Genomic DNA, 13,894 nt, shown 5'->3' on the forward strand with positions numbered 1-13,894 from the left:
AAAATAATTCGAAGTGGTCTGTATTCTGTCGAAACTGCCAGACGCGGATCGCGATTTCGATCTTTTTGGATCTCATCAACGCGTCGCAGGCAGCTCCGACAGAACACAGACCAACTTTTACCTGCTGCTTTAACAGCGCGTTTTAGAAAATACGACAAATGGCGCTGTAATCGCCATCTGTAGTACAGCATACGTATTCCTGAAATATAGCACTGTCACTGAAATAATTTAATAAGTCTTTTAAAGGTATCTCTCAAACCACTTACAATAATGAGAAGGATCTAAATCTCCTACCGTCGTCTTCATTCCCCCCTCCCCCCTATGGTAAAACATAAAAAATTCTTCCTTTATAATAATCTCTGTCGTATAGATGTGTACGTATGTGAAGAATTTAGTGTATTTTAAAAAATAACCCAAGTCACGAAAACAATGTAGACCTACAAATTTCCTTTAGTTCCTTATACAAAAAGATAAACAATAAACATATAGAACAAGGTCCTTTATGAGGATTCTACGGACGGGCAACTGTATGTCACCGCCATTTATGTTCTTTTCTGGGAAAAAATTGCTTCAATCTCGCATGTCTTATCAGTATAGTCATTGTGCAGACGATACGAAGTAGTGATAAGGAGGGACGTTCAAATAACGAACAATACCTTCTCTGGCAGTTGCCCATTTTCGGAAATGTCGATCGTAATGGATACCAATTACGTCAGAATCATTTACCAACCCCTATTTGCTAGGATGAAAAAAGAATCCTTCTGAACGCGCACCCGAATAAGCAACGGCTTAAATAAACGCCTGGCCTTTTGTTTGACGGGAGAAAATTAGTTTTTCAAGGGAAGAAAAAAATAGATAGGAATTACAAATTTGTCGTAAACATTCACTTGCTTTGGAAAATCCGTAATACAAACGTCGTAAGGTTAATTTGATGAGACTTTCCCCAATTTACGAAAATTCATTTCAAAAACACTAACTATTAGTAGGGTATAACAATTTAAATAGGAATTACGCAGAAGAAAAAAACAGAATGTGTAAACAAAAATCCTTTATTAAAGTAAACTTATATTGGAAGTTTCCGATGTCTTGGGGCAAAGTCTCACTCAACGAATAACATTGGTGCACTTGCCTGACAATCCTTTGATGATTTTTTTTATTCACGCACACGTTACAAAGATCTTAATCTGCTTCTGATTTATATAATATACCGTATGCGAAAGTGCAGATCTTGCTAATGAGTAAGTGCAACTTGTGCGAAGACCCCAAACACATTTGTACGAAGCGGTTACTGGCATAGTGTATAGTCTTTCGTAAATGCTATAAATTGCGTCGCTACAGTCCGCATTATTATCGAAGTGCATGGCCTAGAGGTTTAGACCATTGCTTCGCATTCGGAAGGACGTCGGTTCGATTCTGGGTTCGTCTGCATTGGTTCAAGTTTTGCTGTGGTTTTCTTGGATCACTTAGGCGAATGCTGGGGCAGTTTCTCACTTGAACCACCACCACCCACCCATTCCCACAATTCCTGAAAGGAAACTGAAGATGGTCTCCCGTCCTACCTTCCGAAGTAGTCCGGAGGGACTGCCCGCCTACCAGAGCATTACTGGCTGGTGGGAATGAAACATCCAAAAGTTTTTTTCCGCATTATCTAATATTAATCACTTTGCTTGAATAGAGTTACGTATTGATCATTGAAAAAGATATAAATTCCTTTCTTCTGTACATGTGGCGTAGTATAATATTTATCAACCATCAGGTAATCCACAAGAATTCTTAGGTAATTATTTACTGATTAATATTCTGCTGGAGAAAGGTAAAATTGTTTCAACGAGACTGTTGTTTTGGATTTCAGGATGTACAAATGGTGTTTATGAGATTATCATGGCCAAAGTTGTTCTGACTCCTTGTGCCCTATACTTACGAGAAGGATAAAGTTTCCATTCGTTTGGGTCGCGTTGCCTAGACACTGTTCTACGTGACCTAACTTCGGAAGTCTACATCTACAGGCGCTAAAAGTTCCACGGATCTTAATTGTCTTTTAGTTTCAGCTGTTTAAGGGCAATTTGAGGATATAAGCAGAATTCTAACGCCCAAAGGCTTTCCGAAACTTTCAAATTATGCACAACAGAAATTGAATTTATTTTCATGAACAACTTTTGAATGATACATAGTAGAATATTTTGTTACATGTCAAGGAATTACGTCATGTAAGTCAATAGGCGCATTCGCCTGATGGTTGATTCATATTTCCTCCCTACCCTTCAAGTGTGAATCAACCAATTAGGAGCCTGTCTCACCGCAGTCATCTCATTTTTATCATTTTAAAGTGAAAATATGAAAATGAGATGACGGCAGTGGAAAATCTCCCTGATTTGATAATTTTTATCCCTATTTGTATCCAATGGTAGCAAAGGAAAATAGCAATGATTTTATATTTCTCTAAATCGTAAAAATATTTGAACTAATTTAATGTAATTTTGTCAGTCAGCAAAGTTCTCTTGAATGATTTATATCACTAATTTGAAATCAAATTCCTACATCTATTAATCAAACAACCGCAAAAATTTATGGTTCTCATTTTCAATTAGATTCGTCAGAAATAGAAATTGATCGATTATTAATCAAGAGGTGACGGAAAATTTTATAAAAGTGTCACGCCCATCCGACTACCGATGATTGATAGACTTAGATCGATTCATATATATGTATAGTACTGTATATAATATACATAAGCTCCAAAATCTGCGAATGAAACATCTAATTAATAGAGAATTAGAAAGATCCTATAAGAAAATGAACCTTTTCCGAATTTTCATTCGACTATTTGTTAATAATTGTGCTTTGGTTGAGCTTTGAGTTACTGATAGACAGGCCGTTTTAAATATGCTAAACAGTAAGGGAAAGTTGACTGCAATTTACGAAATCCTGAATACCAAAAGCACCTAAATTAGAAACGCTTTTCAATGATCAATCGCACGGCGAGTTCAGCAGTGTCGCTAAGGGCAAAAAACTTTTAAGAAAATCAATAATTTACAACTCGAAGCCGGTCCTGTGCGTGAATTGGCAGCATAGGTGTCTGCCAAAAGTTCATTACGGACAACACTAAGTAACTGTACGAACATAAAAGAAAGAAAAGATGTAAGTTATGTAAACATTGCTCGAAATATGAGCATGAGGATTACTGAATTATACTTCATTTACTTTCTCTAGCGCGATGTGCCTCCAATGTCTTGGATGCGCGCTGGCAAAATCGTAGGTAGGAAGAAAAAAACTCATTATACTCTCGACTCTTGTTCATTAAACATACTTTTTCATACAGTACCTGCCAAAAGTTTTGTTCAATCATGAAAAGTAGTGCGAGTCGAAAACAAGCGTTAAAGCTTTTAATATATCTTCAAATATAAATAAACATCTCGTTCGTATTTTCAGTAGTAAATGGTACCAATAACAGCACATTTGAGCAATGCAATTTTAGTGGATAAAATGGTCAATTTTCCGTGCAGTACTGTACGGATTATACGCTCCTCACCGGTTAAGAGTTTGGCCGAGAGTTGTCTCCTTTCCTTTCTGGCCTAGTGCTGTTCTTTTTTACTTTGCGCCGGTCAAACTGAAGGTCACATTGCTACAGAAAGTAAATGAAGTATACTACCTCAATTAAGAGCAAAGGCGCAAAACAAGGTTTCTTTTAATATTATTATTAACTACAAGTACATTTTTAGACATCCGAACCCTCATTATCCTTAATTGAAATATAAAGGACCCTCTCTATGGACTCTATGTTAAGTGATTATTTTGATATTATTAATTATCTATTGTAATTGCTACCAGTATTCTTAAGAAGAAGTTCTATGAATTACGATCCTCAAGACAATGTTAATTAGAAATTGATTGTACTTTTTGTCTCGTAGACAGTAGGGTTTTGACTGTAATAACCTTGTAATATCTTTGTGTTCGTAATAGGTTGACAAAAAAATTAATTACAATCCAATAAATTAGAAAAAAAGGCTTGAAAGGTATATTTACGAATGTTAAGTGTTTTTCTTTAATGAATATACAGCAGATACTGTCAGTGTGAACCACGAAAATTAAATACCCAACTAGGTATTTTCTGAAATAATTCCCTATGTTGCAATGTTGGTAAGTTTCCGTGCAGTACTGTACGGATTGTACTCTCCTCACAGGTTAAGAGTTTGGCCGAGAGTTGTCTCCTTCCTTTTCTGACCTAGTGCTGTTCTTTTCTACTTTGCACCGGTCAAACTGAAGGTCACATCGCTACAGAAAGTAATCAAAGTATATTTTATTGAATTGCGCATCATACAAGCTTTAAACGGCTACTAGAGGTTGGTTGTTATCATAAATACTCTAAATTACACTTAATCTAATCTAACAAATAAACATTTATAAGCAAAAACATACAAAACAAATACTACACTGATGTTGGTAATCATCAGCTGATTGAGTGCAACATTATTTCTTTACCAGGGCCAAGATTGAACTTCAGCTACGTTTTTCTCGAAGACGGTGATACAAACATTTACTTAATCTTCATGTTTTATAGTTCTTCATCGCCTCTTGCAAACTCGGCACTTATTTTCTGATACACCTTGTATATATACATATGTGTTCATTAAAAACTAATAAACAACTTTGCTAACGTTAATTACTTCGCCAATATTGCGAAAGAACAGCTTTATATGGGCCACAATGTTAAGAATGAGGTTTATACCTACTAAATTACGGCCATAAAGATTCTTTTGCTTCAGACAATGATACCATTTTATTGACCTTAAAAGTTGTAAAAGGACCTTTTAACATTGATGCCTACTACTCATAAAACGTGTTTTTTTTCGCCGAAGGCCTCCACTGGAATATCAAACTCGTTTTACCCTTATGAGGAAGTGACATAGCGTCGTGTATTTGTATCTTTAAAGGACATGTAAAAGGATCGTATAATTATTTTAATTTTTTGTTGTTTTAAAATATTTCAATTGCTTGCTTAATTCATTACCCATTCGGATATTGACAATGTCACAGACTAATTTACTAGATAAAGTAGTTTTACTATTCTTTGGAAATGGCGCCTCTCACATGATTAATTCCACCCCCTTGAATTTTTAAACAAAACAAAACAACCGGCGACTATGTGCGAATGTTAGAAACAAACTTACTTCTTAAATAACCGATGTTCCAGTTACGTTTAAAAAATAAATTATAGGTGCAGCCTAACAGAAATAGGTTGACCTCTGAGATTTCGAGAGAACTAATGCTAATTTTGATCGTCCCAACTATACCTACTGATTTTAACATTTTACAGTCCCCTATATGAACAACCCCGAGTCGCCACTGCTAAAATAACTAAAGAAAAGTTCTGTATTTGCGTTTTATTATTTATTAATCCCGAAATCGGTTAGAAAAAAACAATTAAACCCCAGCAAAATTTTAAATCCGCATTATAAAGATATGAGACGAAAAATTAGAAGAAGTGGTCGATTTTAGATATCGAAGAAGTCAAATAAGTTAGGACGGAAGGAGTAATAGGGATATAAATCAGAGGATAGCGCAGGGTCCAGTCGCCTTCACTAAAAAGAAGTCACTTCTATGCTCGCGAACGGTTAATGTAAAACGTCGAAAAAGGTTGTTAAAGGTGTACGTTTGGAGCACGGCGCTGTACGGGTGCGAAACGAGGACGGTGGGCGCGACGGAAAAGAAAAGGTTAGAAACGTTCGAAATGTGGTGTTACAGGCGAATGATGAGGATGCCGTGGTTAGAGAAGGTTAGAAATAAAAAGGTAAAAAAGAATAGGAGAATAGAGGACTCTATTGAAGTCAAAGAGATATAGGCTAGATAGGTTGATAGGACACCTTCTCAGGCATGAAGGTCTAGTCAGAGATATGTTAGAGGCAGAAGGAGGAGTTACGAGGGGTAGAGGTAGACCTAGGTTAGATTACTGTTCGCAAATAGTTAAGGATGTGGGTTGCTCTAGTTTAGGGAAATGCGAAGTTTAGGACAGGATAGGAAAGAGTGGAGGTACGTGTCTAACCAGTGATGATGATGATTATCCTTACTTACAGGAAACCAATACGACTTAAAGACAAAACATTCGTTTGTTGTATTTTTAATGACTTCTGATAAATAATATCAATTTAACATTAACTATGCGTATTCCAGGTTAGCGTAAAATACTGAATATTGTCATGATGAGAATTTCCACGATCCATTTTTCAGATTTTTTTCATCATTACGCCGTTAATAAAAATGTATTCCGCATCAACCACAAGTCGGGGTGATTAGTGTGCTTTCGACAGCATATTAAGATACCACCATTTCATCCCCGTTTACCTCTTTTAGTTTCCGAGATTCGCGTTGAAAGCTGTCATAAACCGCCCGTTTTATCCTTGAATTTCGGTTAAGAGGACATAAAAAGGCACATTACGACTATACCCGGCCACTTTTATTTTACTAAATCGTTGCCGAACCTCGATCATAGCGTCACATTTTTACCGGCTATATGCGTTAAACTACAATGAAAACTTTTCCATTTTCCTAGTGGATTGATTACATATTACGATATCGAATCACGATTGAAACCACTAAAGCGGCGACGTATGGTCGAAACGTTTGGTTGCTTTAGAATTTTCTCGGAACAAGGCTGAATGAACAATTCACTAACAGGTATTTTTACCGTGAAAACATTTTAAACGAAAATTGGTTTCTATTATGGAATTTTAAACGTAATTTCGGTACAAAATGTGTACGAAAACGGTAAGGCTTTCACGGGCAGCGTAATTTGAAGACGTCCTAGAAAATACGACAAATGTTGCTGTAAACGCCATCTGTAGTACAGTGCTACATTTTAGGATTACGTATGCTTCAACAAGGTCCATTTAAATATATGGATATCTACTTGCTGAAACGAATCCCGGCGTAGCTAACCTCAACGTGATAGGCACGTTACCATAATCGAATAAAATAATTCGAAGTGGTCTGTATTCTGTTGAAACTGCCAGACGCGGATCGCGATTTCGATCTTTTTGGATCTCATCAGTGCGTCGCAGGCAGCTCCGACAGAACACGGACCAGTAAACAGAACACTAAAACGCGCTGTTAAGGCAGCAGGTAAAAGTTGGTCTGTGTTCTGTCGGAGCTGTCTGCAACGCGCCGATGAGATCCAAAAAGATCGAAATCGGGATCCGCGTCTGGCAGTTTCGACAGAATACAGACCACTACGAATTATTCTATTTGAAGACATCCTGTTATTTGGGCTTGATCACTGTGGTCTTCTCTTCTTTGTCCACTTTTGAAAAGACGATGAAATTAAAGAAATCTTCACTCTTCTTCTTCAAATTCAATAATTTTCTAAATATTCGAATTAATTAACATTCAACCTTCTAAAAATTGCCCAAATTTATGAGGAAAAATGGTTTCGCCGGGAATTGAACCCGGGGCCCTGGTTTTACTCACCAGTACTCTATTTCATTTCCATAGAGTCCGTGCTTCAAACATACACCTTCAACAATCTTTTTCAAATTTTGTGTGTTTGTGTGTGTGTGTATGTGAGTGTATGTGTGGAGTGTGGGTGTGGGGTGGTGGGGGGGGAAGCTGGAAGCCCCTCTATTCACATTAATATTTAAAAAAGTTATTAAATATTAACCTATATCAAATAAATTAAAATAACTTCTTCATGTTTGCCACGGCTATTTCTTTAAAATGCAGATATCTTAATTATGCACAATGACTGTGTTATAGAAATGGCGGTGCCATGTTTGAATTAGTCCAATTAGTTCCTATTTTGTTTTATACTCACCGCCTGGGTATAACATTAATAGATAACAAGATCAATTTGAATGTAATCATCTCTAACAGTACACGTGTAATTATGTGTAGGCGGCAAGAGATTGGTTTAGGTGCCACAGGGTTCTGGATAATAATTAATTTTTTGAACTAAAGACTGTCAAATCTTCCCAACAAGTCTCTTTAAGTAAGTCTTTTCTTTGTTTCAGATCATGATTGTCCACAAAAATCACAGCTCGTCATTGTCAGCAACATACTACCGAAGTAAAAGTAACTCTTTAATAGAAAATGAGTCGACTACGTGTTCATTTATGAAATCAACTTGAGTAAATCGACTCTGGCCTAGTGGACTAGAAATTCCATTTATATCTATCATTCGATTTATTATGTTGTGATCACGTATTATCGAAGAAATACGTTCGCAAATGGAGTCCAATACGACTGAGTCGTACACCTACCTTGAGCCTACAGATTTGGACAACAACGCAACCCTAATAACTGATCTATCTTGTAACGCAACTCATCATTTGAATGTGACCTGTGAGTTACCGTTGACATACGCCATTCCTCTTTATGGATACTTCATGCCAATTCTGTTGGTCATAACGATAGTGGCCAACACGCTCATCGTTGTGGTGCTGAGTAAACGGCACATGCGCACTCCGACAAATGTCGTCCTTATGGCCATGGCACTATGTGATATGTTCACTCTACTGATTCCCGCGCCGTGGTTCATTTACATGTACACATTCGGAAATCACTATCGACCCCTTGCACCAGTGGGAGTCTGCTATGCGTATAACGTTATGAACGAGGTGAGTGTTCGACTTAAGTTATGTTCAATTTAGTTGCATTACATATTACATCCAGAGATTTCCTGGATCATCTTTATACGTAACTTCACCGGCGCTTTTGACGCAGTAGATGCTGCATTATCCTTATCATCATCATAAGGTCGCCATTCTTAGGATTGGTTAGACACACACCTCGACTCCTTCCTATTCTGAGCTAATCTTTGCAAATTATCCTACAATAATACAAATCTTTCTCATCAAGCGTTTTATGTAATGATAAAAATCACATTAGAATTCACCTACTGGCTTATGCCATTCTGTTTCCTTCCAATGGGAGACGAAAAATAAAATGAAGTCGATATCTAATGGTCAAAAAATTCAGGATGGATGAAGTGGTAGAGGTATGAAACAAAGGATAGCGTAGGGTCGAATCGCCTTTAATAGAAAGAAGCTCTTCTATGTTCGCGAACGGTTCACTTTTAAATTTTAGAAAAACTGGTAAAGAAAAAGGCTATTAAAGGTGTATGTTTGGAACGCTGTACGGGTGCGAAACATGGATTGTAAGCGCGGCGGAAAAGAAAAGGTTAGAAGCGTTTGAAATGTAATGTTATAGGCCAGTGATCAGGATGTGGATAGAGAAAGTTAGGAATAAGGAATAAAATAATTCGAAGTGGTCTGTATTCTGTCGAAACTGCCAGACGCGGATCGCGATTTCGATCTTTTTGGATCTCATCAGCGCGTCACAGACACCTCCGACAGAACACAGACCAACTTTTACCTGCTGTCTTAACAGTGCGTTTTAGAAAATACCACAAATGGCGCAGTAAACGCCNTCTGGGTCACTTACCCCCTCCACTCCTACTCTGACATCACGGCGGTCAGCCATTTTTGACAGCCGACATCATCAGTCATCATTGGCATGTCATCGCCGGTCATTTTCGACAACTGTCATCGCCAACCACTTTTGATAGATGTCATCGTCAGCCAGGGCTTAGCCCCGCTCACTCTACGTGTGCTTTGCTTCCTCTGAGTTCCCCTTCATCTGTTCAGACTCCATTACCCATCTGCTAGCTGCTGTCGTCTGCTACTTTGAATTTTCCGCTACCTTTGCTATAGTTTGTTCTCTCGCCACCAGATCTCTCTGCTGCTGCTGTTTTCACGCTTCTACTGGATTTGTACGCAGTATGCAGTGTATGAATTTCCATTGCATGCCTACATTCACTGTAAAATTAAAGCAACATTAAAAATAAGTCGCCACGCCAACTCAATAATTACCTTCGTATGCAGTAAATTAGTCCCTGCAAAAGCTGGTAATTACTGTAATTTAGATATGTAAGAGAACTTGATTGCATTCCCTGCTAAACCATATCGGTATCGTTAGTAATTAAAGTTACAATCTAGAATGTATTAATATAACTACATAGTATGTACATACAAACGTCCAGGGCTAATTTATGTTTACTTTTCCACTTTGTATTTTATCGGTTGAATGAGTAAATTTGCTATTAAAGTAAACGTCCTAAATTCAAGGGTTAAAAGTTAACGTCGCTATAGCCGGAGGGACGCCACAACCAGGCAATTATAACTATAAGTTAAACCAACTGTACCCGTTGTCGGTGGTAGCGGTTACATTTTAATTCCGAGTATATTTTGATAAAAGAATATAGAAGCTACACATGTGCAACCAAACATACACCCCCGTGGAGATAATTGAACCCGCCACATTTTGTTCCTACTGTTTATTTCCAACTGAAATACGTCTAAATTGCTAGTTTCTAATTAATCCGAAAGTTTGTGGATCTCTAAAGTAGACTGTAAGTGTAGTAGATATAATTTAGTTTTTTGTATGAAATAAATGAAAATTTAGGTATTCGTAAGCCATAACGATGAGAAAAGTTCTTCCTTTCAAGTACTTAAGACCTAAAAGCGGAAAACTTCTTGGCAAACTTTAATAAGGATATAAAAGGACAATGTAGGTAGAATCCTCATGACTAGGATTTAACGTAGCATTATCTATTTTAGAAGTTGAATATCTACTCCTACCTCTCCGTCCTGGAAATTAGAGAAAGAGATGTAACTTAAAACTTTTCAGTAAGTTTTTGTAGTTGTAAATATTTAGTTATTCAGTACGTAAAGTTCTTAAACTTTTTTTGAATTCTGAATGCTACAGGTAAATAAGTTTTATGATATTATTTAAAAGTTATTCATTTATTTCTTTTATTTAAGATAATAGCTTGAAACACATCAATCTCTTTCAAAATACGGTTCGTTAGGTGATATGGACTTTTCCCAGTGGGTTTTACCCTCTTCTAAAAACCTTTTCCTCGGTCTCGTCTGCTTTTTCCTCTTCTACATACCGAAAGAGATTCTTTTCTGAAATATTTCTCTTTTCTTCTGAATAAAAAGCCGCAAGAGTCGAGCAAGGAGAATCGAGAGACAGTTGTTATAAATGTTATCGTCAAGAACTGGTTGATTTTTAACGCTGCATGAGCACAAGCACTTTGTCTTAATGAGGCAGCCAGTCGTCACAATTCAAGTCGTTCTCTCAACATGAGCGACTATTTCAATGTCAAAAAAGTAAAAAGTGGTGGACTTTATATTTGATTTCACTTGCTGATTTTCTTTTTTTGTCGGAGCTGCCCGCATAAACTCGGCTGTGTCAGGGCCATCAAAATTGATCTTCTATAATGACTTTTAAATAAAGTTAAGATTTCTGCAGATTGTTTCAATACCAAGCACACTCTCAAACAGTCCTCCTTCTGGTATCGGATGGAAATCGTGGAATCATTTTCTCATGTTCAAATGCACTGTAGGAATTCTTTAGAACAAACCCCAGGAAGTTCTTGTTATTACTTCCAATTTGTCGAAATTTTGCGATGCAAAACTATTGCGCATTTTCGTTTCTTGTCTGGTTTAGATCCTTCTTCCCATAGTCTTCTTGAAACGTTGAAACTGTTTCTGACGCCACTGTTCACTTTTTTGCAAGAAATATACATTCGACTGTGTCAGGATCATAGCAGTAACACCAAGATTCATCTCATGTGATGACTTCTAAAAAACAAATTTCTACAGCCTTCTCTGATCATCGGAATGAAATCGTAAAACAAAATTTTTCTCTTATTCAAATGTTCTGTTAGGTTTTATGGAATAAACTCCAAGAAATTCTTGTTATTTCGTCCAATTTGTCGCGCGAGCAATAACCCGCACGAACTTTATCTTCAAATGACATTTGACCACTTCAGAATTGGGCAAACCACTTATAAATTCTTGTCCAGGTTAGATTTTTCTTCTAATGAGGTTCCTGAAAAATTGAAACTGTTTCTTCCGCCGTTGTTTTCTTTATCATCAGGAGGAAGAATTTGGAAAGAAAATCAGTGCGTTGCCCGTCACAGTTTGTCATCACAAAGTCACCAAAAGCTTTGAAAGAAGCCTGTAGAAACAGTTGCTTCGTCTACTGTTTTTATTTCTCATGAACGCTAAGAGATCAAGAGAAAAGAGAAACTGTCTTATAAACGTAGTAGAAGGAAAAGGGGAGATTAAGGTGATCCCCTCGTATAACAGCTCGCATGAAATATTGTTTTATTCAATTCCTTTAAACATTATAGGTGCTTGAAGATGTCTAAGTATATAAAATACTGACCTGTAACAGGTTGCAAACATCATGCAGGCATTGTTAACTTTATTTATAGTTATGTATTAGACTTTCTTAACACAAACCCTTATTTTGCTCCATGAAACTGAAAACGCTCCAAAACTAAAGGATAACAGGCGAAATAATTAAATGTAGTTCAACGCTTTCTAACAAGGAGAAATTTAATTGTTTGAGTCTGATATTTTTCATTATCCTTCCTAATTAAAGACTTTTTATTTAATTTAAGATCTTACTAAAATCCTGTCTTTTTTAATGATAATTCATTTTGTAGCAGTTCTTTTATTTTCTTTGAACAATAGAAGGTCAATTATTATTTATATCCTGTCTTTGGTGCGCTTATGATAAGACACATTAAATTATTCCTTGTTAATGAATAAACAAAGTAAAGATTTCAAGAAAATGATGTATGAAAGGTTTTTATTTCTAACTGGAACTTAAAATATCGCGTTTTAAAACAAACGAAATAAAATTAAATAAAATGAAACTGCTGGACCGCATCGTTGAGTTTTATCACTGGAGGGGTGTGGTTCCCTCTGGTAAATACCTCAATTTGTCTTCGTCATATACAGAAAAACGAAAATAACGCGAAATTTTCAAAAGGGATTCCAAACTTTAATCCGTGTCTGAAACATTGCCGAAGACGAGGAGGAGCAAGTTGTAAATCGATTTCTTTTCAAACGGACTGAAATTTATTTGAAGCATGAAAAGGGCTGCGTACGTTTCCTTTTTCTACCGCTTCTTGCGGACCAGGAGATTTCCGAAATTCAATTTATATGTTTGAAATCCATCCAAATTTAATTGAGAAACTCTTTTTGTTATGAGCGGAACTTTTCATACCGCAGGACGCATCAACAAAAACTGAATTAGAAAGTTAATCGATATTTCAGAATTGGATTTATATACGCGAATAAATCGAATTATAAGCACTTTAGGAAGATCCTTACCTGACATGAAATATTTCAGTCAACAGTAAATATCAGCAGAAGTCAAATTCAATAAAACGTTTTTGACCGACGAACTTTTTTTTATTTTATCGTTAACTTTACTTCCCATGCTGTTTTTTTTGACGTGACAACGTCTTATAATTCGATGGAGCCGGCTGCACGCACGAAAAAACATGACTCATGCGGCGTTACCTCGCTCTGAGGCGTTCCATTTAAGGCTTGAAGTGCAAGCGAGAGCGCGGAACGAGCGACAAAGAGGCACAATCGGCCTCCGCGTTCGGCAGCGTTCGACATCTGTCTCTCTCCTACTTGAGTGAGCGATGCGTCCGCGTGGACAGCTGCTATACAATAATACATTTCCATTTACCTCCTTCTCTATATCCATACAAAATATCTATCAAACAAATAAAATTAAAATTTTCTTTTGAAAAATGAAACCACTCCATCAGTATTTTCGTATGACGTTGTCGCGTTCAACTATCGTCAGTAAACCGACTTTACAGACAACCGATTTTTTTTTTGGAAATATCTCCTGTCAAGGAATATGGGCCAGTTCGTTTTTCCCTTCAAATTATCACTCCATGGTGTGTACAAAAACGACTCAAAAAGGGACAAAACAATTTGTCAAAGTGCCACTGGCCTTATTGCTTATGTTTTCAACGATACTTTTATGTCAGATATCATTACGTGCGTTGCCAACACCGGTCGGTTCG

At 36.9% G+C, this 13,894-nt stretch overlaps 1 protein-coding gene across 6 annotated transcripts in view; it reads left to right on the top strand.

Annotated features, from left to right (window-relative positions):
* LOC108736292 (sex peptide receptor) overlaps nt 1-13,894 on the top strand; it is a 298,323-nt gene that overhangs the window by 227,893 nt on the left and 56,536 nt on the right. For all 6 annotated transcript variants that reach the window (XM_025974306.1, XM_025974303.1, XM_025974307.1 and 3 more), the window contains one exon: nt 8,001-8,606. In XM_025974306.1, coding sequence (XP_025830091.1) covers nt 8,217-8,606 — 390 coding nt within the window. In that variant the 5' untranslated portion in view covers nt 8,001-8,216. The remainder of the gene's footprint in view (nt 1-8,000; nt 8,607-13,894) is intronic.

Source organism: Agrilus planipennis, unplaced genomic scaffold, assembly GCF_000699045.2.
Source record: "Agrilus planipennis isolate EAB-ADULT unplaced genomic scaffold, Apla_2.0 scaffold110, whole genome shotgun sequence".
Classification (NCBI taxonomy): Eukaryota; Metazoa; Arthropoda; class Insecta; order Coleoptera; family Buprestidae; genus Agrilus; species Agrilus planipennis.